Source organism: Ranitomeya variabilis, chromosome 2 (assembly GCF_051348905.1).
Source record: "Ranitomeya variabilis isolate aRanVar5 chromosome 2, aRanVar5.hap1, whole genome shotgun sequence".
NCBI classification, from domain to species: domain Eukaryota; kingdom Metazoa; phylum Chordata; class Amphibia; order Anura; family Dendrobatidae; genus Ranitomeya; species Ranitomeya variabilis.
The window spans coordinates 79726409-79751816 of record NC_135233.1 but is presented as its reverse complement, the minus strand read 5'-3'; the positions used below and the strand labels follow the sequence as shown (position 1 = coordinate 79751816).

At 41.8% G+C, this 25408-nt stretch overlaps 1 protein-coding gene across 1 annotated transcript in view; it reads right to left on the bottom strand.

The window, feature by feature from the left end:
- Positions 1-1767: 1767 nt before the first annotated feature.
- The window catches only part of LOC143808914 (interferon-induced, double-stranded RNA-activated protein kinase-like), an 81312-nt gene continuing 57671 nt past the window's right edge, over positions 1768-25408 (bottom strand). The window contains exons 4-8 of the mRNA XM_077292093.1: positions 23329-23503; positions 21919-22062; positions 18774-18869; positions 16754-16816; positions 1768-6797 (exon numbers count right to left, since the gene is read on the bottom strand). Coding sequence (XP_077148208.1) covers positions 6687-6797; positions 16754-16816; positions 18774-18869; positions 21919-22062; positions 23329-23503 — 589 coding nt within the window. The 3' untranslated portion in view covers positions 1768-6686. The remainder of the gene's footprint in view (positions 6798-16753; positions 16817-18773; positions 18870-21918; positions 22063-23328; positions 23504-25408) is intronic.

The following is a 25408-nucleotide window of genomic DNA, read 5'->3' as shown; positions in this document are numbered from 1 at the left end:
TGCAGGTGACTGGCCCACAGATATCCTCTCCAAACAACCAAATCCACATGCACTCTCAGCTCAGCCCAGTCTGTATGTGCTCTCCAGAGTGAGAGGGAAATAGGCCACCGGCAGACACCTCTGGCAGCAACTTTTCTCCCATGAGAGCAAAATAAATGTGAAATTGGTTGGTTCAGTTAATGTTCATTCAACATACACTGCTCAACATTGAAATTGCAACACCAAGAAGGAAAAGTCGTGAAGCTATAGAAATCACAGGCTCATATAGTTACATAGGTTGAAAAGAAGACATACGTCCAAACTTTCTCCACAAGTTAGACATTTTCTTTTGCTGGATTATTTATAGGCCACAATGCCATTTGTTGTGAGAAACGCAGCTCGCTCTTTTTTAAATGCTAATATAGTATCTACCATGAATAGACATGTTAATGATACACAAATGATGGAAAAGTGAAAACTAAAATTTCAAAAACATCTCAATTTGTTCAGTATCGAGTATGATCACCAGACACAGAAACTTACACGCGTTGGTACGCTATCAATGAGGTTATTAATGGTTATCTGATGAATGGTCTGCCGAGCTAAATGCACTTGGACAGGAAAATCATTAAAGGGAACCTGTCACCAGTTTTGTGACATAGCAGCTAAAAATATCACCTTATTCAAAGTCCACTATTCATTCCCTAAATCCTTATATAACCCCCTGACTCCCCTTGTATACTCCCGAAAAACCTTTTTAATTTCTCCAGCGCTGTATGGTAATCTTCTCAGTCCCGCAGTTGGGCAAAGCATCCTGCGCAGACGAAAAACACAATATTTCTGAGCAGGCGCGATATGTCGCATGGCGATGTGGATCGGTATCCATGTCAGGAGGACGGCGAGCAGAAGCTGGGGAGAGGAATGCAGAGGCCCAAAGCCACACCCATTTGACCGGACTGAGAAGATTACCGTACAGGACAGGAGAAATTAAAAAAGGTTTTCAGGAGTATACAAGGGGAGCCGGGGGGTTCTAAAAGGATTTAGGGAATGAAGCGCAGACTTTGAATAAGGTGATATTTTTACCTGCTGGTTCACAAAGCTGGTGACAGGTTCCCTTTAAGATCTGTTGCTGACAGCTCCGTCAGCAATTGCAGACCAATGACGTCCCAGGTGTGTTCAATGGGAGACAAGTCCTAGGACGCTGCCGGCCCTTGTAGCAGAGTTAAAGCGAACCTGTCACCCCCAAAATCGATGGTGAGGTAAGCCCACCGGCATCAGGGGCTTATCTACAGCATTCTGGATGTATCCTGAAAGATGAGAAAAAGACGATAGATTATACTCACCCAGCGGCGGTCCAGCTCCGATGGTCGTCTCCCATCTTCATTCCATGACGTCCTCTTCTGGTCTTCATGCCGCTGCTTCGGCGCAGGCGTACTTTGTCTGCCCTGTTGAGGGCAGAGCAAAGTACTGCAGGCGCCGGTAAGGTCAGAGAGGCCCGGCGCCTGCGCACTGCAGTACTTTGCTCTGCCCTCAACAGGTCAGACAAAGTACGCCAAAGCCGCGGCGCGGAGACCAGAAGAGGATGTCATGGAATGAAGATAGGAGGTGCCAGAGCGGACCTGAGACACCCATTTGACCACAGACCGCAGCGGGACCGCCCCTGGGTGAGTATATTATAACCTCTTTCTCCTCTTTCAGGTAACATCGGGGGCTTATCTACAGCATTACAGAATGCTGTAGATAAGCCCCTGATGACGGTGAGCTTACCTCACCATTGATTTTGGGGGTGACAGGTTCCCTTTAAGCCACATCGGCTGCTCGTGGCAGTACCAGCAACATGCGGCCTGATGATGTGGAGTTGAAAAATGACTCCTGGCACATTTTTACATTCCCTCTTGAAGGCTTCTTCATAGTGCTGCACACACAGTCTCCAAATCAATCTCTGGTTATCCATGCATCCAAGACAAAAGTGGGACTCATCGCTGAAGAGAATAGACCTCCATTACCATCTTGCTCTGCACCATGAGTGCATTAGGCAAATGGAACATATGTAGCTGGATGTCTGGCTTGTATGTAGTTCAGTGTCATGAAAATCTCTTCCAATGGTTTGTATAGACACTGTTATAAATCACATCAAGTGTAAAGCGTCAAATTTCAATTGGCATACAGAATGGAACACTACATGCATTCTTTGAATCTGACGAAACCACGTGATACGAAGGGGTCTTTATGAGGGAATGCCACACCAGTCCTATTCCTGGGATTATGGTGTGGGGTTGCATAAATGTAGGATAGCTAAACTTCTCTCGGCTTCATTTCAGGTACGCCAACAGCTCAGAATTACATTGATTTGGTAATGGCCATTTATCCAAAGTGTCCCAATTGCCGGTTTTCAACTCGACAATGCTAGGCCACATGTTGCTTGTGCTACTGTGAGCAGTCTGCATGGCCTAGATGTGCTACCGCGGCCCGTAGCGTCTTCAAACTTGTCTCCCACTGAGCACATCTGATATGTCATTAGTCAGCAATTTCAAAGGGAGCTGCCAGCAGCGGATCTTGATGATTTTCCTGACAAAGTGCATTCAGTGTCGCAGAACCGTCTTGTGACAACCATCAATAACCTCACTGATACACACTGTGGTTGCGAAGTGTGGGGATTTCTACTCAAGTGAATAAATCAAGATGTTTTCAAAATTTAATTTCCTTTTTTCATAATTTAAATATTAACATATCAATTCCGTGATTTTCATAATTTCAAGGCTTTTCCTTCTTCGTGTTGCAATTTTAATATTTAGGAGTGTATATAGCAATTTTTGCACTTAAAGGGCTATTACCAATTTAGCAAGTTCTTACTTATCCACCAGAATGAATGATAATGTTCTGAACATTAGAGGTCCAACTGCTAAAACTCCACCAGGCTAAAGAATGAGGATCTGAAATGTACCATTAAAATGGAGCGGTGGCTATTCATGCCCGCTACCACTTGCCTATGGGTTAGCTGAGATAATAAAGTACATGGCTATTTCTGGCAGTGCCACAGAACATCTTTAAGTGATCGAGGGCATGCGCAGTCATCAGTCCATTCCAACAGAGAATTTCAGAGCCATGTTCGTGGAAATGGTTGGATTCCCAGCAGTCATATCCCCACTAGTAATGAGGGAACATGCTCGAATAAGATGTTCGAGTCCCCGCGTTTGCATGTCTCGCAGCTGTTCGACATCAGCAACACATGCAGGGATTACCTAACAAACAGGTGATCCCTGCATGTGTTTTGGATGTCTTAACAGCTGTGAGACATGCAGCCGTGGGGACTCGAACATAGTATTCGAGCATGCCGAAGTCTCTCTCTTGGCACTCGAGCATGGATAATGCCTTATGCGAGCACACTCACTCATCACTAGTCACTAACTATTCTGCGAATAGGTCTGACACAGCTGCCTATTCCCCTCTTCCTAATAACACACACATGCTTGGCTGGGAGTGCATGTAAATGGGGAGGGTTGATAGAAACAGCTGTAGATCAAGAGTGTTTGCTCAACAGCTGTGTAGGCCGTAAGGCCACATTTACTTGTCTAGCTTGCTGACATGTGATGACTCCACACACTTTAAGCAGTATTTCCTCCATATTTAGCAAAGATTTGCTGGGTCTTCACACCTTAACCCTCATTGTCTCTAAACACAGTGGGGCTTAATACAGATCATCTAAAGAATGGTGGTCTCCACTGCATGCAGTTATTCCGGCAAATCATTTCTTAGATGCTAACATATCAGGCTTAAGAATATTAAGCTTGATATTTCAAGTACAATTTGTGAGCAAAAAAATGAGAATGCGGAAAGCAAAGATGATAAAATGCATCATCGAAGAGCCGTGACAAAGGAACTATCCTTTAAAGCTTCTTTCCTGCATCAGTGCTAGTTCTCGCCTTCCCTTGGCATGCAGTGCTGTATAGCGGCAATAGAATTTCTTGTAACTCAGAACAATCATCAGCGATTTCCAGAATGGAAAAGTTATGTGGAGCACAGTTTCATCATTTGTCAGAAAAGGCTGGGTTCACATGATGTGTGAGATGTATGTTTAGCAAGTAGAGCAGGAATGCTCCTCACATACCCACTAAACGTGTCCACAGGGCATACAGAAGAGTATTCTTTAAGGCTATGTGCACACGATGCGGATTTGCTGCGGATCCCCAGTGGATTTTTCCGCGCAGAAACACTGCAGATCCACACTGTGATGTACAGTACAATATAAATCAACGGGGTAAAAAAATAGCTGTGCAGATGGTGCGGAAAAATCAGTGCGGAATTGCTGCGGATTTCAAAGAAGTGCATGTCACTTCCTTTGTGCGGATCTGCAGCGTTTCTGCACCCCTCCATGATAGAAATCCACAGTGGCAAAAACCGCAGAAAATCTGCACAAAATCAGCATCAATTCCGCATAAAAACCACGGCAAATCCACGGCTGCGGATTCTGCCAGGAGATGCGGATTTCGTGCAGAAAATTCTGCACCTCTTTTCCTACGTGTGCACATAGCCTTAGCCTTGGTCTCGTCAAAATACAGGACCACAAAAAAAAGCCTGAAACAGAATGGTGGACTACAATACTCTATACAATAGTACCCAGTAATTAAAAAAAACAAAAACAACAAAGTTAAATGTATTGGGTTTTTTTTACAAGGAACCTTATGAGTGACTGGTATTTGGCAAACCCTGAAGCATAACCATAAACACTAGGTGCATATACAATTATTCAACGTAATAAGAAAAGCAACTTCTGCCAGTGTCTCAAGTTGCAGCCTCTACTTTTAAAAAAAAAGTGTTTGTGGGTGAAAGAAGCCTGCCGAGATTTTCCAGGATTTACATTAATGGCCTATACTTTTAAAGAGGCTAACAGAAGTAGTGATGTACTGGTCATTGTTCAACAATTAAAACAATACCTATATCGTCCCAATTCAGTGCAGATAAATCCTTATTTTTAAACATTTCAGTCCATTGCTGCTCCGTCTCAGGTCTCTCCAAAGAAGCAATGGATTGGGAAGTTATAGTTAGCATTTTTGGTTTTGTACAATAAGCTTTATAGCACTACTCCTGGTGACCTCTCTAAAATGCTGGCAAGTTCCCTTTAGGGCTCGCTCACACTTGTGTATAAATCAGACGAGTGCAATCCGATCAAAAAAAAATTGGATTACACTTGGACCAATTTTATTCAATGAGGCAGTGCAGAGCTGCATATTTTTTATCAGCTGTATTCGGCATGCTGCAATTCCACTTCAAAATCGAAGAGTGCGAGAAAAAAAAAATGCATGCCGTACAAACCATCAGTGTGGCATCTGATTTTTACAGATACATTACAATTCTAAAGCATAGGAAACTGTAAAAGATTAATAGCTGCTGGTTAAAAAAAACAACCCACTCTCCTGGATGAGAATGGGACTGATATTTTATACACTAGTGAGAGCGAACCCTTAAGCTCAGCAGAATGAAGGGCTGTGGTACTTGCGGGGGCACCGTGGCCCCTTTTCAGTTGTACCAGACACAGCAGCATTCATGTGAATATAGTCTGGAACAAAGGGGAAGGAACTGCGGTTTCCCCATAAGAACCCTGTCCTCCTTATTCTGCTAAGTTATGGTAATCATGGGAGTCGGACCCACAAAAATCACATGTTAATGGCGTACCTTCAGGATAGGCCATCAATGTGCCTTACTAGAAAACCCTTTTAAAGAGAACCTTTCCACTTTATTTTTTTATTTATCGGAGACCCTCGTACAATTGTTGCTGCACCACTGATATTGGAACATTTTTTTTTTCTTCTGTGCCCCTCCGTTCCAAACTTATACTCTGTGGTAATAAATAGGGTTGAGCGAAACGGATCGGTCATTTTCATAAGTCGACGACTTTTGGCAAAGTCGGCGTCTGATGAAACCCGACCCCTGTGTGGGGTCGGCCATGCGGTACGCGATCTTGGCGCCAAAGTCGCGTCTCGTATGAAGCGTTTAGCGCCATTTTTTCAGCCAATGAAGGAGCGTGGGCAGAGTGATGACATAGGGGTTAGGGGCGTGCGCCTATCATTATTTTATCGCTTGTGCGCAGTAGATTTTCTGTGGAGAGAGCGAGAGAGAGAATAATTGACGTGCATAGGGTTTCGTGTTCCGGCCGATCCTCGACTTTTCGCAATAATCGGCCGATTTCGCCCAACTCGACTTTTCAAAAAGTCTTTCGCAAAACATGACTCGACCCTAAAAAAGTCAAAGTCGCTCAACCCTAGTAATAAAGATTAAAATTTTAACTTTACCCAACTGGGTGTATAAAAGAGTAGTTCTCTGTAGGCATTTGCTTTTTTTCAGACTATGGCCAATCAAAACACAGCCGAGCCCAGAGAGAACTTCTATGATATATGCCCATTGTTAAAGGGAAATTTTTCCTAACTTTGAATTGGAGGGGCAAAGAAAAGAAAAACTGTTCTAGAATCAATGGAGCAGCGGCAATTGAACTGGTTTGTCTGTAATTGCAGTTCATGGTCAAGCTTTTCTATTAATTAATGTGTGTATAAAAATTATACATGTTCTTTTTTATTTTGGAGTATAGAATATGCTGGGAGTAGAATGGACATGCTGCGCATTAGGCACCATGAAGATTTCGGATATTGGCTCCTCAGTGCAGATCAACCTTTTGCTTTCTTATAATTGGTTGTGTCAATAATTGAGGTCTATTAACGAGTTTTAGAATAGCGGTTTGACGTTACTTCAAAATAATCCTTCAGATAAGAGGCTTTTGGTCTTTTCTTGGGGTCCTTCGACAACATCAACTTGATCATTGATTCCTTGAAATAGGAGAAACAAAAATAGGAAAAAACATGATAATATGATGAGAAATTAATATATTAAAACAAATGGTCACACAAGAGATCAGTTATAAATTTTAATAAATTTGGATGTACATTAATAAAGTGAGAATTTTGTTTGTATCTTGGATATACTGTACCTTGATAAGATTGTGAAAGGCTCAGAGCCTGAGACATTCTGATTTTCTTTTTTCTGCTAGATGAGGAATTTTCATTGAAACCTTATGTGAATTTAAAAGGAACCTGTGACATGATTAATGCAGCCAAAATCCCAGAGAGAATGAGTCCAGGGATAGGCTCCTGCATTACAAACATGCAATTTATACATTGAGACACTGCAGTGTTTCAGTGTAAGCAAAGTTGATGAAGGTAAGGCCAGGAATGAGATGACTAATCCTAGAGGAGTGTCCTCACCAACGCCTCCATGCCCTGTCAGCTACACTGACAGACCTTTCCTTATACACAAACATGCGGAGACCTGTCAGTCTAGCTGAGGTAATGGGAAGATGCCTCTTGGACTAGTCGCCTCGTCCCCAGTCACACTCAACTAGGTTTTTCTATGAAACACAGCATCATTTCAGAGTAAAACATTCATGTTTGTAATGAATGGAGCAGGTCTCTGAATCATGCTGTCTGTGGTTCGAGCAGCAGGAATCATGTGGTAATTTCCCTTTAAGTCATCATGGACATCTTAAAAGCAGACTAGCGTAAAAAATGTATGCAAGACTGAAAAGGTACATGTAGCTAGCGCCCTTAAGCCTTGCAAAGTCTCCTTACTAGTAATGCACCTGACAGAAAACTGAAATTTTTCAGTAATTTATCTTCCGTAAATAGTTCTCATACATTTTAGGGGGGGTACAAAAACTATACAGTGGGTACAGAAAGTATTCAGACCCCTTCAAATTTTTCACTCTTTGTTTCATTGCAGCTATTTGGTAAATTCAAAAAAGTTCATTTTTTTTCACATTAATGTACACTCTGCACCCCATCTTGACTGAAAAAAAAACAAATGTAGAAATGTTTGCAAATTTATTAAAAAAGAAAAACTGAGATATCACATGATCATAAGTATTCAGACCTTTTGTTCAGACACTCATATTTAAGTCACATGCTGTCCATTTCCTTGTGATCCTCCTTGAGATGGTTCTACTCCTTTATTGGAGTCCAGCTGTGTTTAATTAAATTGATAGTAATTGATATGGAAAGGCGCACACCTGTCTATATAAGACCTCGCAGCTCACAGTGCATGTCAGACCACATGAGAATCATGAGGTAAAAGGAACTGACCAAGGAGCTCAGAGACAGAATTGTGGCAAGGCACAGATCTGACCAAGGTTACAACAGAATTTCTGCAGTACTCAAGGTTCCTTAGAACACAGAGGTCTCCATAAGCCTTAACCCCTTAGGCTAGGTTCACATTGCGTTAGGGCAATCCGTTTAGCGCTAGCGGATTGCGCTAACGCAATGTTTTTTTTAGGGGCCGCGTTAGGGGTCGCGTTAACGTACCTCGCAAGCAGCGTCCGAGGCGCGCCACAGAAGAACGGCACATCGCTAGCGCGAGCCGAAAAAGGCACGTGCTAGCGATGCGCTACAGGGAAACTTCACATTGCTGTCAATGGGTGCGCTAACGGACCCGTTGCACGGCGTTAATTGCGACATTTTTGCCGTGCAACGCTGTCCATTAGCGTGCACACATTAACGCAATGTGAACCTAGCCTTACTGACATCGGATGGAATAGTTCATCCGATGTCAGTACCCCAGCTTTGATGCAGGCTCCGGCGGTGAGCCCGCATCAAAGCTGGAACATGTCCGCTGTTTTGAGCAGCTGACATGTGCCCGCAATAGGAGCGGGTTACATCCACGCCTATTAACTAGTTAAATGCCGCTGTCAAACTCTGACAGCGGCATTTAACGCGCACTTCCAGCCATCGGGCTGGAAATACACGCACCGCTGACCACTGTCACGTGATCGGGGGTCATCGGTGCGTCAGCATTGCAACCAGATGTCTCCTTGAGACCTCTATGTTTGTTAATGCCGGATTGCTATGAGCGCCACCTTGTGGTCGGCGCTCATAGAAGTGCAGTAATTCTGCTACAAAGAGGTGATCTGAGCATCGCCTCTATGTAGCAGAGCCGATCAAGTTGTGGCAGCTTCAAATGTTTTTAAAAATATGAAAAAAACATAAGAATTTAAATCACCCCCTTTTCGTCCCATTCAAAATAAAAACAATAAAAAAAAAAAAAATCAAACCTACACATATTTGGTATTGCCACGTTCAGAATCGCCCGATCTATCAATAAAAAAAAAGGATTTACATGATCGCTAAACGGCATAGCGAGAAAAAAAATCTAAACCCCAGAATTATGTTTTTTGGTCGCCGCGACATTGCATTAAAATGCAATAACGGGCGATGAAAAGAACGTATCTGCACAAAAGTGGTATCATTAAAAACGTCAGCTCAGCACGCAAAAAATAAGCCCTCGCCCGACCCGAGCTCCCGCAAAAAGGAGACGCTACGGGTCTCTGAAAACTGCGCAATTTTATTTTTTTTTTAGCCTACTTTGGATTTTTTTTTCACCACTTAGATAAAAAAGAAACTAGACATGTTTGGTGTCTATTAACTCATAATACCTGGATAATCATAATGGCTGGTCAGTTTTAGCATTTAGTGAACCTAGCAAAAAAGCCAAACAAAAAACAAGTGTGAGATTGCACTTTTTTTGCAATTTCACCGCACTTGGAATTTTTTTCCCGTTTTCATGTACATGACATGCTAAAACCAATGGTGTTGTTCAAAAGTACAACTCATCCCGCAAAAATTAAGCCCTCACCTGGCCATACTGAGGGAAAAATAAAAAAGTTATTGCTTGGGAAAGAAGGGGAGCGAAAAACGAAAATGCAAAACCGAAAAAAGCTCCGGGGGTGAAGGGGTTAAATGGAAAATGTTTGGGACCAACAGAAGTCTTCTTAGACCTGGCCGTGCAACCAAACTGAGCAATCATGGGAGAAGAGCCTTGGTGAGAGAGGTAAAGAAGAACCCCAAGATCACTGTGGCTGAGCTCCAGAGATGCAGTAGGGAGATAGGAGAAAGTTCCACAAAGTCAACTATCACTGCAGGCCTCCACCAGTTGGGCCTTTATGGCAGAGTGGCCCGATGGAAGCCTCTCCTCAGTGCAAGACATATGAAAGCCCGGATAGAGTTTGCTAAAAAACACATGAAGAACTCCCAGACTATGAGAAATAAGATTCTCTGGTCTGATGAGACGAAGATAGACCTTTCTGGTGACAATTCTAAGCGGTATGCGTGGAGAAAATCAGGCACTGCTCATCACCTACCCAATACAATCCCAACAGTGATACATGGTGGAGGCAGCATCATGCTATGGGGGTGTCTTTCAGCTGCAGGGACAGGACGACTGGTTGCCATTGAAGGAAACATGAATGCGGCCATGTACAGAGATATCCTGGATGAAAACCTCTTCCAGAGTGCTCTGGACCTCAGACTTGGCCAAAGGTTCACCTTCCAACAAGACAAGGACCCTAAGCACACAGCTAAAATAACAAAGGAGTGGCTTCAAAACAACTCTGTGTCCATTCATGACTGGCCCAGCCAGAGCCCTGACCTAAACCCAATTGAGCCTCTCTGGAGAGACCTGAAAATGGCTGTCCACCAACATTCACCATCCAACCTGATGAAACTGGAGAGGATCTGCAAGGAAGAATGGCAGAGGATCCCCAAATCCAGGTGTGAAAAACTTGTTGCATCATTCCTAAGACGACTCATGGCTGTACTAGCTCAAAATGGTGCTTCTACTCAATACTGAGCAAAGGGTCTGAATACTTATGACCATGTGATATTTTGGATTTTCTTGTTTAATAAATTCGCAAATATGTCTACAATTCTGTTTTTTTCAGTCAAGATGATGTGCAGAGTGTACATTAATGAGAACAAAAATGAACATTTTTGAATTTACGAAATGGCTGCAATTACACAAAGAGTGAAAAATTTAAACGGTTCGGAATACTTTCCATACCCACTGTATATACAAGTACTTCTCACAAAATTAGAATATCATCAAAAAGTTAATTTATTTCAGTTCTTCAATACAAAAAGTGAAACATATATTATATAGAGCAGACCTAGGCAAAGCGAGGCCCACGGACCACATCCGGCCCTCTGGCTGTCTCAGTCCGGCCCGCGGATTGAGACAGCCGTGGGGCTGAAAACCAGAGGTCCACGGGCCGCACGGTGCCTGCCCACTGGCTTTCTCCATTTGCGCTGCGCCACTGACTCCATGTGAAACAGCTGATGCAATGACGTAATTTCATCGCGTCAGCTGTGTACTGAGGACAGTCAGCGTACCGGAGGCAGGGAGAGAAGCAGAGTGCCGGGGAATGGGACTGAGGTGAATATATGGTTGTTTTTTTTTCATGTGTATGGGATGTTTGGGTGGGCATGGGGAGACTATGGGGGTGACATGCTGCACATGGGGGTGACATCGTGCTGCATATGAGGGTGACATGCTGCTGCACATGGTGACATGCTGCTGCACATGGAGGTGACATGGTGCTGCACATGGGGGAGACATGCTGCTGCACATGGTGCTGCACATGGAGTGACATGCTGCATATGAGGTGACATGGTGCAGCACATGCTGCTGCACATAGGGATGTCATGGGGCTGCACATGCTGCTGCACATGGCGGTGACATGGTGCACAGGGTGCTGCATATGGGGGTGACATGGTGCACAGGGTGCTGCATATGGGGGAGACATGCTGCACATGGTGCTGCATATGGAGGTGACATGCTACACATGGCGCTTCATATGGGGTGATATGCGGCACATGGTGCTGAATATGTGGGTGACATGGTGCTGCATATGGGGGCGACATGCTGCACATGGAGCTGCATATGGAAGCGACATGCTGCACATGGTGCTGCATATGGGGGTGATATGCTGCACATGGGGAGGCTACGGGGGCGACATGCAGTGTATATCGGAAGGCTGTGTGGGGCTCATGCAGTGTATATAGGGAGGCTGTGTGGGGCTCATGCAGTATACGGGGAGGCTGTGTGGGGCTCATGCCGAGTGTATAGGAAGGCTGTGTGGGGCTCATCCCTTATATAGGAAGGCTGTATGGGGCTCATGCCGCATATGGGGGAGGCTGTGTGGGGCTCATGCCGCATATAAGGGGCTGTTGGGGGCTCATACGATATACAGAAGGGGCTGGTATTCGGGTTCAAACGATATATAGGGGGATGTGAGCACAGTTAATTCTGCTCAATATTAAGTAATACAATTAATATTAATTTAATTATCAATAATATAATAATTATAATATATCCATATTAATATTGAGCAGAATTAATTTTGACCTATTGGTTCGGTCCACCACAACAGTTACGGTCTCTCATGTGGCCACTCGGAAAAATTGATTGCCCACCCCTGATATAGAGTCATTACAAACAGAGTGATCTATTTCAAGTGTTTATTTCTGTTAATGTTGATCATTTTGGCTTACAGCCAATGAAAACCCCAAAATTATTATCTCAGTAAATTAGAATAAATAACAAATAACACCGCTGTGCTCTGCTTTTACTTTCCGGCCGGCAGTCAGTCAGTGCGGGAAGCAGACGGCTAGGGACCTGATGGACACTGGAATGTGAGTATGTACGTTTTTTTTTTTTTTACATTTACGATGGTAACCAGGGTAAACATCGGGTTACTAAGCGCGGCCCTGCGCTTAGTAACCCGATGTTTACCCTGGTTACAAGCGAACGCATCGCTGGATCGGTGTCACACACACCGATCCAGCGATGACAGCGGGAGATCCAGCGACGAAATAAAGTTCCAAACGATCTGCTACGACGTACGATTCTCAGCAGGGTCCCTGATCGCTGCTGCGTGTCAGACACAGCGATATCGTATGGATATCGCTGGAACGTCACGGATCGTACCGTCGTAGCGACAAAAGTGCCACTGTAAGACAGTACCCTTAGGAAAAGGCCATTCAAAAATTTGGGGGAGATTCACAAGGAGTGGACTGCTGCTGGAGTCATTGCTTCAAGAGCCACCACACACAGACGTATCCAGGACATGGGCTACAAGTGTCGCATTCCTTGTTTCAAGCCACTCATGACCACTAAACAACGCCAGAAGCGTCTTACTTGGGCCAAGGAGAAAAAGAACTGGACTGTTGCTCAGTGGTCCAAGGTGTTGTTTTCAGATGAAAGTAAATTTTGCATTTCATTTGGAAATCAAGGTCCCAGATTCTGGAGGAAGTGGAGAGGCCACAATCCAAGCTGCTTGAGGTCTAGTGAGAAGTTTCCACAAACAGTGATGGTTTGGGGAACCATGTCATCTGCTGGTGTAGGTCCACTGTGTTTTATCAAGACCAAAATCAGCGCAGTCGTCTACCAGGAAATTTTAGAGCACTTCATGCTTCCCTCTGCCAACAAGCTGTTTGGATATGGAAATTTCATTCTCCAGCAGGACTTGGCACCTGTCCACACTGCCAAAAGTACCAATACCTGGTTTAAAAACAACAGTATCAGTGTGCTTGATTGGCCAGCAAACTCGCCTAGAGAATCTATGGGGTATTTTCAAGAGGAAGATGAGACACCAGACCCAACAATGCAGCCGAGCTAAAGGCTGCAATCAAAGCAACCTGGTCTTCCATAACACCTCAGCAGTGCCACAGGCTGATCGTCTCCATGCCACGCCGCATTGATGCAGTAATTGATGCAAAAGGTGCCCCGACCAAGTATTGAGTGCATTTACTGAACATACATTTCAGTAGGCCAACATTTCGGATTTTAAAATCATTTTTCTTGCTGGTGTTATAAAGTATTCTAATTTACTGAGATGACTTTTGGCTTTTCATTGGCTGTAAGCCATAATCATTAACAGAAAGAAACACATGAAATAGATCACTCTGTCTGTAATGACTCTATATAATATATGAGTTTCAACTCTTGTGTTAAAGAACAGAAATAAATTAACTTTTGATGATATTATAATTTTGTGAGACACACCTGTGTGTGTGTGTATGTATATATATATATATATATATATATATATATATATATATATATATATATATATATATATATATATATTTATATTTATTTTTTTTTTCAACTTTCACCAATCTTGTCCAGGAAATTTAACCCCGATTCATTAAGACTGGCATTTTTTTACACCAGTCTTAACTAAGGGCATGCAGTGAAAAGAGGTACACTCCAGTTAATTAATTTGGCACGTCTCATCATTGGCTTGCACCTTGCCAGAAATGTTACTCCAATCACTGCCTGGATATTATTGGATCATTGTAATCAAATATTAAGTACCAAAGAAAAAACTAATTCACCGAATAGCACCAAATTATAAATACCACTTAATAAAACTTAACTTTTAATACTCTAATAAAATGTGCATAATAGCACCATAAAAATGTCACCCCAACACAAAGTCTGTATTAAATAATATGAGTGAAGGAAACAGGAGAGAGCAATCCCTATTATATAGCTATTGTCTCCCTACCTACCAGCGGAGGTTGGCACCCTCAATCCTACGCATTGGCACCCCCACTCATCGGCGGCTATGCCACTCATCGGCGGCTATCCCTACCTCTCCCTAAAAGCCCCTATCAAGATAAATAGGGTGCAAAGGTTTTCAGTAAGGTACCATATGTAGTCAGGTCAAAGTGATACCCTACTTCTCATATACCATATGGTACGTGAAATATATCAGTGAGAGTTTAAGCCAAAAAACACTCAATAAATAAAATAAATAAAAGACAATAACTATATAATAGGGATTGCTCTCTCCTGTTTCCTTCACTCATATTATTTAATACAGACTGCGTTGGGGTGAAATTTTTGTGGTGGTATTATGCACATTTTATTATAGTATTAAAACTCCAGTTTTGGCCTGGAGTAACATTTCTGGTGTAAGAAATGCCAACACTTTTTATATATTTGATAGGTAGGCGTAGCCATGTCCCTGCTCCACCCATTTTAGCGGAGCTGCTTGAAACTCGCTTGAAGAAGCCAATAATCCTACATTTTTACATAACTCCATGTTGTGTAAAAATGTTGTGACTATTTAAAGTGTTGTACACCGTTTTCTTGCATAAACAGTTTAATTTATCGGAACTTTGTTTTGAATTGTACCCACTTAAAAATGTAAAGTACAAAAGAAAAAAAAATACAATTTGTTTGTTATAAAATTGAAGACCAAGGTTAAAGGGAATCTGTCAGTAGAATCAACACTCCTAAGCCATGTATATGGGCATGCATGTCAAAGGAAGCTGAATAACATGATACCTTGATATTTGCCATCCGATGTCTTATTCCAGAGAAATCCACTTTTTTTCTTATATGCAAGTGAGCCATTGAGATCTATGGGCAGGACATAGATCTCCCTGAGAATCTGCCTCCAAAGCTTATTTTAAATTAAAGGGTGTGTTACTAGTTTGAGGCTTGTAATGACTACAGTCTGCTCTCAAAATCACACACAGCTCTGCAGTGAGATCAGAGCTCCAGCAGAGCTAGTGCAGTACAGCAATGCAAACAGTACAGCAGAAGTGGACTTGGTCTCATTACAAACAGAACACATACAGGTCCTTCTCAAAAAATTAGCATATAGCAGTCATTTCTGCCAAAGGATTCCCGACCAAGTATTGAGTGCATAACTGAACATTATTATTTGATGGTTTTTTTGTTTGGTATTAAAAAACACTTTTATTTGATTGGTCGGGTGAAATATGCTAATTTATTGAGACAGGTTTTTTGGGTTATCAGGAGTTGTATGCCAAAATCATCAGTATTAAAACAATAAAAGACCTGACAAATTTCAGTTGGTGGATAATGAATCTATAGTATATGAAAGTTTAATTGTAATCATTACATTATGGTAAATAATGAAATTTAACACTATATGCTAATTTTTTGAGAAGGACCTGTATATGTACAGGTGACCTCTCACAGTGATTCAGCTTCCATCTCACAGGCAGCCAGTGTGTAGGAAGGGCAGTACAACATAGGATTGTGACAGCATTGTGAGAAGACAACTGCAAATTTGTTTGTTGTGTTTGAAATGGGACAAGGTTCCACACTACTGTACTGTTTTAGTGATAATCAGGCACAGATCTACATTAGAGCTGACAGCACTATGAGAGGACAAATGCTGCTGCAAATGTTTCTAATGAGATAAAGTTCACTTCTCCTGTGTCAGCTCTGCTGTACCCTGTCAGCTCTGCTGTACCCTGTCAGCTCTGATCTCACTGCAGAGCTGTGTGATTATGACAACAAAGTGTCAGTGATTACTTGCATCACACTGTAAACTACTATCTTCATTTATCATAATCTCTGGAGGCAGATTCTCATGCAGATCAGTGTCCGGCCCATAGATCTTAACAGCTAATTTAGATATAAAAACATGATATTCTATGGAATAAGACATTGGATCACAGATATCAAGGTATCGTTATTAGTGATGAGCGAGTATACTCGTTGCTCGGGTGACCTCCAAGTATTTATGACTGCTCGGAGATTTAGTTTTCCTTGCCGCAGCTGAATGATTTGCGGCTACTAGACAGCTTGATTACATGTGGAGATTCCCTAGCAACCAGGCAACCCCCACATGTATTCAGGCTGGCTGGTAGCTGTAAATCATGCAGCTGTGTCAACAAAAGCTAAATCTCTGAGCAGTCACAAATACTCGGAGGTCACTGAGCGTGCTCTGGAAAACCCGAGCAACGAGTATATTCGCTCATCACTAATTGTTATGTTCAGCTTTCTAGGACCTACATGTCAATACAGACTGCTTAGGACGGTTTAGCCTGCAGGCCAGTTCCTATACAATTCCCAGGAGACATTTCTCACAATTTTGATAAAAATTGACACTAATGCAATCATCATACTATACCTCAGAGGGATACTGTTGTACAAATTTTGGGGGCAATTCAGCATTTCTCAATTTCTCCCATTCCTAAACAAAAACATATCTTTTATTAGCACCATAAACTTCACAACCGACAATACACAGGAAACCGCTGATCTTTAATTAATTACAACTGATGTTTCTAGATCTCTACAGTTGCTCAGCAAAATCCTTCATAGCAATTTAAAGGAGTTGTCTCATGAAGAAAATCTTTCTCCATATGGACATGTCAGGGTATGGTCGCACATTAAATATTTGGTGCAGAAATTTCTGCATCATTTGGCAGGAAAAACTCTGGAAAAAAACACGTGTTTTTGCTGCATTCTTTATGTGCGTTTTTGGTTCTGATTTTTCCCCACTCATTAGTATGAGTGAAATCTGCAGCAAAAATGCTGAAAGAATTGATATGCTGCAGATATAAGTCACAAATAAGCAACCTGTGCATGAGACTTCAGGATTCTCATTCACTCTGTTGACATCAGGAAACCCTTCAGGTTTTGTGACAAATCTGCACTGAAAAAAATGCAGCAAAAACGCACCATGTGCACACAGCCATAGGCTATGTGCACACGTATTCTTGGCCACTGCATTTTTCCGCATCAGATTTGATAAATCTGCAGGGCAAAAACGCTGCGTTTTTGCTGCAGATTTATTGCGGATTTACCACGGTTTTTCAACTGCGGCTTTCCATAGGGGCAGCTGTAAAACCGCTGAGGAATCCGCAGAAAGAAGTGACATGCTGCGGAATGTAAACCGCTGCGTTTCCGCGCGTTTTTTTCTGCAGCATGTGCACAGCGTTTTTGGTTTCCCATAGGTTTACATTGAATTGTAAACTCATGGGAAACTGCTGCGGACCCGCAGCTGCGGATCCGCAGCATTTTCCGCATCGTGTGCACATAGCCTTACAGTGGAGACGCATCTGCTAGTTAACTTAGCACAGAAAGAAAGGGCATATTCTTAGTATACAGTATATCACAAAAGTGAGTACACCCCTCATATTTTTGTAAATATTTTATTATATCTTTTCACACCTGTGACCTTGTAACACTAACGAGTCACATGACAATGGGGAGGGAAAATAGCTAATTTGACATTATATAGCCATTTTCACTCGGGTGTACTCACTTTTTTTGGCAGTGGTTTCGACATTAGGTGCTGGGTGAGTTATTTAGAGGGCACACCAAATTTACACTGTTATACAATCTGTACAAGGATTACTTTACATTGTATCAAAGTGTCAGTGTTGTCCCATGAAAAGATATAATAAAATATTTATAAAAGTATGAGGGGTGTACTCACTTTTGTGATATACTGTATGTAATCAATATCAGGATGGTGGGGCTCCAGCATCTGGCACCCCCACCGATCAGCAGCTGGAAGTGTAGTGGCAGATCTCCAGTATTGCAGCCCAGCTCCCATTCACTTCAATAACAGCAGAGCTGCAGTGCCTGACAATGGCCGCCACACAAAGCTCGGAGCTGTGGTGTTCTAGCCTTGTACACGGTATACTTCTGGTGGTCACGGGACCTACTAATAGCTGATTCAGGAGTGCCAAGTGTCGCTCTCCCACCAAACTGATATGATGACCTATCCTTGGTACGTGTCTTAAATGTTGCAGTAATGGACAACTCGTTAATAAAAAAAATACTATAATTTGGAAAGGAAATCCTACTGAGCGGGATACAAATGAGGAAAGGAGATTTACGTAGGAGACAGTCAGAATGGATAACAGTTCACAGAGTGCGACTCTTTTGTTGACAAACCTGGCATATCCGTGTAATATATGAATGGCCAGCATTACTCACTCAATTAATTTGTGCATCAATTAATCTCATAATCTGTGCTTAAATTGCATATTAGAAATGTAAAGTATAGTAATATGAAGATCCAAAGTAAGCCCTTATATTTTCCTACATGTTCAGAACATGGGGAAAAAAAACAAAAGACCACAAAATATGGACACCAAACAAAAATTGCATACTAATTATATATATTCAGAACTTACGTGATACGTGTATTTGTTCTCGAGCTTCCAGAAGAGTTCAATTAATATCAGTCCTAGTGGGAAGATATCGACTTCATTTTCGTAAGTTTTATTCTCCTGCAAAGCGAACAATATATTTGCAGTTGTCAATACGAATACACATCGATCAGACATAATGTAGGGATGCAAATCATTAATGTGCAACTGACTGCAAAAGCAGCCTCACCCAACTGCCCTGTGAGAACCCGGACAACCTCTTGGACCTCAGTGTTCTCGGTAAAATTTCTAGACTTTTCGATGCAGGTTTTTGGCATGTCAATAAAATAGCATAGTCAAGTGTATGCTTTATGCACTTTACCCTCACTCTCTGCAGCTAGTTATGGCATCCTGATAAACTCTGGAACACTTGTACATAATCCAAAGACTCTAAGGGTAAGTTCACACAGGGCGTTTTAGCTGCGTTTTTTTTCTGCAGCAAAACCTGATCATCTTGGCAGGAAATAAGCTGCGCTAAAAACGCAGGTTTAGGTGCGTTTTTGCAGTGTTGTTTGCCGCGTTTTTGGTGCATTTTTTTTCATGTGTTTTTTTTCTCTTTGTTCATGCCAATAAAGTTGAGTGCACACAGAGAAAAAAAAACAACTTCCTGTAGATAGGATGGATAGAGTAGATAGATTGATAGAATAGATAGAATAAACAGATTGATAGAATAGATAGATATAGATAGGATAGATAGATAGATAGATAGGATAGAATAGATAGAATGAATACATAGATAGATAGATAGATAGATGATAGATAGATAGACATAATAGATAGAATGAATAGATTAATAGAATAGATAGAATGAATAGATTGATAGAATAGATAGATAGATGATATATAGATAGATAGGATAGATTGATAGAATAGATAGAATGAATAGATTGATAGAATAGATAGAATTAATAGATAGATAGATAGATAGAATAAATAGACAGAATAGATAGAATGAATAGATTGATAGAATAGATAGAGTGAATAGATTGATAGAATAGATAGATGATAGATAGATAGATAGGATAGATTGATAGAATAGATAGAATGAATAGATTGATAGAATAGATAGAATGAATAGATAGATAGATAGATAGAATAAATAGATAGACAGAATAGATAGAATGAATAGATTGATAGAATAGATAGAATGAATGGATAGAATAGATAGATGATAGATAGAATAGATAGATAGAATAGATTGATAGAATAGATAGAATGGATAGATAGATAGAATAGATAGAATAGATTGATAGAATAGATAGAATGAATAGATAGATAGATAGATAGATAGATAGATAGATAGATAGATAGAATAAATAGATAGAATAGATAGATAGATAGAATGAATAGATAGAACCAAATAGATACATTACCGGTGCTATCCTCTTCCCCGGCATTTTCCCACGGTCCAGAGGTAACTTCAGGTCAGGCAGTGAGGGAGCGCAGGCTCGGTGACGTCACCGCTAGTTACTGAGCCTGCGCCTGCTCCATCTCCTTCATTCCCCAGTACTTACAACCGGTAGCGGTCACTTTAGCATCGCTCCCGGTTGTAAGCTTTATCTCCCCCAGATACGTTGTGGGACACTCGGTATATTGGACTACGACGGATCAGGGAGTATACTTTTGCTTTTTTATTTTATTTTTATTACAGAAGATCGTTGGCTTCGCTTTGGAATGGCAGAATAATAAAAATATGGTCAAAACTGTGTGGTGTTTTATTTCATTAAAAGACTTTTTTCTTACCGTGTGTGTTTATTTAACACTTTAATTAATATAGGATTAGTAATGGATAGGTGTCTTATTGACGCCTCTCCATTACTAAGCCGGCTTAATGTCACCTTACAATAGCAAGGTGACATTATCCCCTTATTACCCCACTTGCCACTGCTACAGGGCAAGTAGGAAGAGCCCGGCAAAGCGCCAGAATTGGCGCATCTAATAGATGCGCCTTTTCTGGGAAGCTGCGGGCTGCTACTTTTAGGCTGGGGAGGCCAATATCCATGGCCCCTTACCAGTCTGAGAATAGCAGCCCCCAGCTGTGAGCTTTAGCAAGGCTGGTTGTCAAAAATGAGGGGGGAAAATAAATAATTTTTAAAAAAACGTGAGGACCCCTCTATTCTTGATAACTAGCCTAGTAAGTGTGTTGCTTCCTCCGGGGGCTGATGAAAAACACATGTTGGGGATTTTTCTTCATGTGGTGACCTTGCAATCTGCACTATTGCTATGGGTAGGAGCCTTTTTTGTACCATATACCTAATCTATGTATTTGTCTGTCTGCATATATATTTATGACCACTGTGTCTGTTACATTACTCTGAAAGACGTTTATGCATTCATACCTTTATATTGCTGCCCTTGTGCTTATTCTGCTGGTCACTTAAAAGGGTTGTCCACTACTAGGACAACCCCTACTTAAACTAAATGTTCGGCCACGATGAAATAATAAAGCTTATACTCACCTCCTGTGCCGGCGCTGTTCCCGCCATGTGGGTACTCGCAGTCCCTGGGCTGTGATGCGGTGTAGTGACACGTGACCCCGGCACCCAATCAGCTCTGGCGTCATACTCTCCGCCTTTGGACAAACTGACCATCAGGCTTCAGCTCATCCCGGACTTCCTCTTCGTGTTCAGGTTGTCCGAAGGCGGAGACAGTGATGCCAGAACTGATTGGGCGCCGGGCTTCACGTGTCATTCTACCGCATCACAGCCCAGGGACCGTGAGTGCCAACACCGCTGGAACGGCACTGGCATGGGAGGGGAGTATAGGATTTATTATTTTATCGGGCCAAACATTTAGTTTAAGAAGGGGTTGTCCTAGCAGTGGACAACCCCTTTAAGGAGCTAAAAGCCCAAAATAACCTAGACATGATTTAAAGCACTTTAATGAGCCGGCATTCACATAAAGGTTAACTTTTGATGTGGTAACTATTTGTAGATGGCAAAACATTTTCAAATTATTGTGGCTTCTTGCTGAGACTCCAGTCCTCTGTAAAAAGAGATTTCTATTTTACATACATCATTCAATAGAAAGGATCTGAAATTCTCTTGGAAACAAACACCGTTGACATCAGTAAGTTAATATGTAACCTGCTACTTGGTCATATAATCGGAGCCATTCATGTATAAGTCACCTGTTCTGGTGCCATGTAACACTCAGTTCCTTGCCCAGCTGTTCGCAAACGCGTTTCATTTTTGTGTTTTTCACTCACTGGTGTCACAAGACCAAAATCCGCAATTTTTACAGTCATATCTTCCGCAAACAATATATTTGCTGGCTGGAGGAAACCAGAAGAAACCATAATTTCATTATCTATAATGTATAAAATTATAGAATGCAACAAACAAGTTCAAAAGTTGCTTTGTTTGGGGTATTATGATACAATTCACAAGAGTGCTCAAATGTTTTTGAGGAAAATACGCTGCGTCCAAAATGCTACTCTTCCTGATCGTGGGCACGCAGCATTATATGTATTGCAAAATGGAATTTAAAAACAATATCCTTACTAGAAAAAAACATCATAAAGCTATACAGACTTGAGAGTGTTGTTACAAGTGTTATACCAGATCTCCAGTCCTCACGGCCCCCAAGAGATCATGTTTTTAGGATTTCCTTAGTATTGCTCAGGTGAGGAAACCTGCGGCAATGTTTGATGCCTTGATAATAATTCCATCATCTGTGCAATATTAAAGATGCACTCCTATTAATATTTTTTTAACTAAATCTGTGTATGGTGTGTAGAGTGAGTGTGTTGATATTCTCACCTACTCCCACTTTCTCCAAGATCCAGCGCTGTTCTGCTCCTCTTCTCAGTGATGTCACCGCTCTTCACAGTCTCCAGGTCATGCCACACTCTATGAATTAGCTGGAAATGTCATTTATTATGTAAGTCTATAGAGCTTTGTCCTGACTCTCCACAGACTTACACTGTAAAAGCCTCTTCTGGGTCACAGAGAGGACAGTGAGACCTAGAGAGTCTGCAGAGCAGAGATATCACTGAGAAGAGGAGCAGAACAGCGCTGGATATCGGAGAAGACCGCAGTAGCACTACATATACACACATTTACGTAAAAAAAATAAATGAGTGCTTCTTTAGAGAAATTTGGAAAACATGATCTTTTGGGGGCCTTGAGGAGTGGGATTTAGAATCATAGGCAAAAATGACAAACATTGCATTTGTGCTAAAATCCCTAACTTACCTAGTCCTAAACAGGTATTGCTATTTAGATCGTTTATGGCGCATGTAATAAATATATGCTAGGTGGGGGTACCATCCCCTGGACCCTATCCTAACAGAAGAATAGGATTCTTGTTCACCGACTCAAAGCAGAGGTTACTTGTATTACTGAAATGAATAAAGAAGTGGCGATGCTATGCAATCTATAACTTACAGAAAGGCCGTTCTCAACATTTATAGCATAATGTGTGACTATGCCACTAATGCCTAAAATGGGAATAAACCTCTAAAAGGTGTACAGATGATAGGAATGCATGACTGATGTTGCTATCAAGGTTGGGTAAATAAAAGTGGTAAATCGCTTACTTTCAAGTCTCTGTGGATTAGGTTATTACTGTGAATATAATCCACTCCATCGACGATTTGCCGGAAAATATTAAGACTTTTAAATTTTTCAACGGTGGTCATCGCTTTGATCCAGCTTTCCAATGTGCCCTTTGCACACCATTCCATCTGAATAAACAGGCTCTCAACTTTATCTCTATAGGGGTTAATGTGAAACAATTACAATACAAGTACTAATTATAAAATATAACATAATTACGTTTCCGTTTTCATGTTATGTAATAGAAACAGAAATGCCGAACTCCTGACAGAAACAGCTTTGCTTTATGTGGGACACAAACTGCACCAGATGGTGCCCCATTTACTAGAACGGGTCTGTTGGGTTTCCTTTCAGGTGGCTGTCATTTTAATAAAAAAAAAAAATGCTGCACCTTTTTATCAGGTAAAATGGAAATAACTTGCAACGCAGCCTTTTAATGGAGGCTCCAATGTAAGTGTGAACAGAGTGCAAAAATATGCGCCTCTTTCTAAAAACAAAATGATATAAAAGGGTTGACATTCACGTGCCCAATGCTGTGGGTGAAAGGGGCTGGCTATTTGTTCATTTTAATAGCAAGTCTGTCCCCTTTTTGTCTCTGCATTAGCTATTAATGGGAATCGGTCAGCAGATTTTGCTATGTTTTCTGATAGCATCATGATTTGGGCATGGAAGCTGCTTCCACGGATATATCACTTACTGGACTGTTTGGTGCAGTTCTGATAAAATCAGTTTTCTCTGCTGTAGATGTAGCAGTGCTATGACTGCTGAGCCCAGTATAACCCCACCCACATCCCTGATTGGCAGTTTCCTGTCTACACTGTGAATTGCTCTCAAGCTGCCAATCGGTGGTGGGGGTGGGGTTGTACAAATTAGCTGGACTGGCTTGCATGTGACACCTAGTCGTTTAATGGTAATCTCTTGCTGATAAAACACTGATTGTATTGAAACTACAGCACCTGCGCACTGCAGTACTTTGCTCTGCCGTCAACAGGGCAGACAAAGTACGACTGCGCCGGAGCTGCAGCGTGAAGACAAGAGGACATCATCCTATGAAGATGGGAGGCACCGGACCGGACCGCGACGCCCATTGGATCGGACAGCCCGCCCAGGTGAGTATAATCTAACCTCTTTTTCTCATCTTTCAGAATACATCAGGGGCTTATCTACAGCATTACAGAATGCTGTAGATAAGCCCCTGATGCCGGTGGGCTTAGCTCACCTTCGATTTTGGGGGTGACGGGTTCCCTACAAACGCATAAAATTAATACAAAATTGTGCATCTATGATAAATCACGTAAATAAATCACGCTTTGATCATGTAACTGCAGCAAGAATTTTGATTAAAAAAAATGATTGAAATAAAAACTAAAGTTAATCCATATACAGTGGGGAAATAAAGTATTTCGTCAGCCACCAATTGTGCAAGTTGCCCCACTTAAAAAGATGAGAGAGGCCTGTAATTTACATTATAGGTAGACCACAACTAAGAGTCAAAATGAGAAAACAAATCCAGAAAATCACCTTGTCTGATTTGGCAAGATTTATTTTGCAAAATATGGTGGAAAATAAGTATTTGGTCACCTAAAAACATGCAAGATTTCTGGCTCTCACAGACTGCAACTTCTTCTTTAAGAGGCTCCTCTGTCCTCCACTCATTACCTGTAGTAATGGCACCTGTTTGAACTTATCAGTATAAAAGACACCTGTTCACAACCTCAAACAGTCACACTCCAAACTCCACTATGGTGAAGACCAAAGAGCTGTCGAAACAACCAGAAACAAAATTGTAGCCCTGCAGCAGGCTGGGAAGAATGAATCTGCAATAGGCAAGCAGCTTAGTGTGATGAAATTAACTGTGGGAGAAATAATAAGAAAATGGAAGCCATACAAGACCACTGATAATCTCACTCGATCTGGGGCTCCACACAAGATTTCACCCTGTGGGGTCAAAATGATCACAAGAATGGTGAGCAAAACCACTGTAACAAAGGCTACCGTCAGTAACACACTACGCCGTTAGGGACTCAGATCCTGCAGTGCCAGATGTGTCCCCCTGCTTAA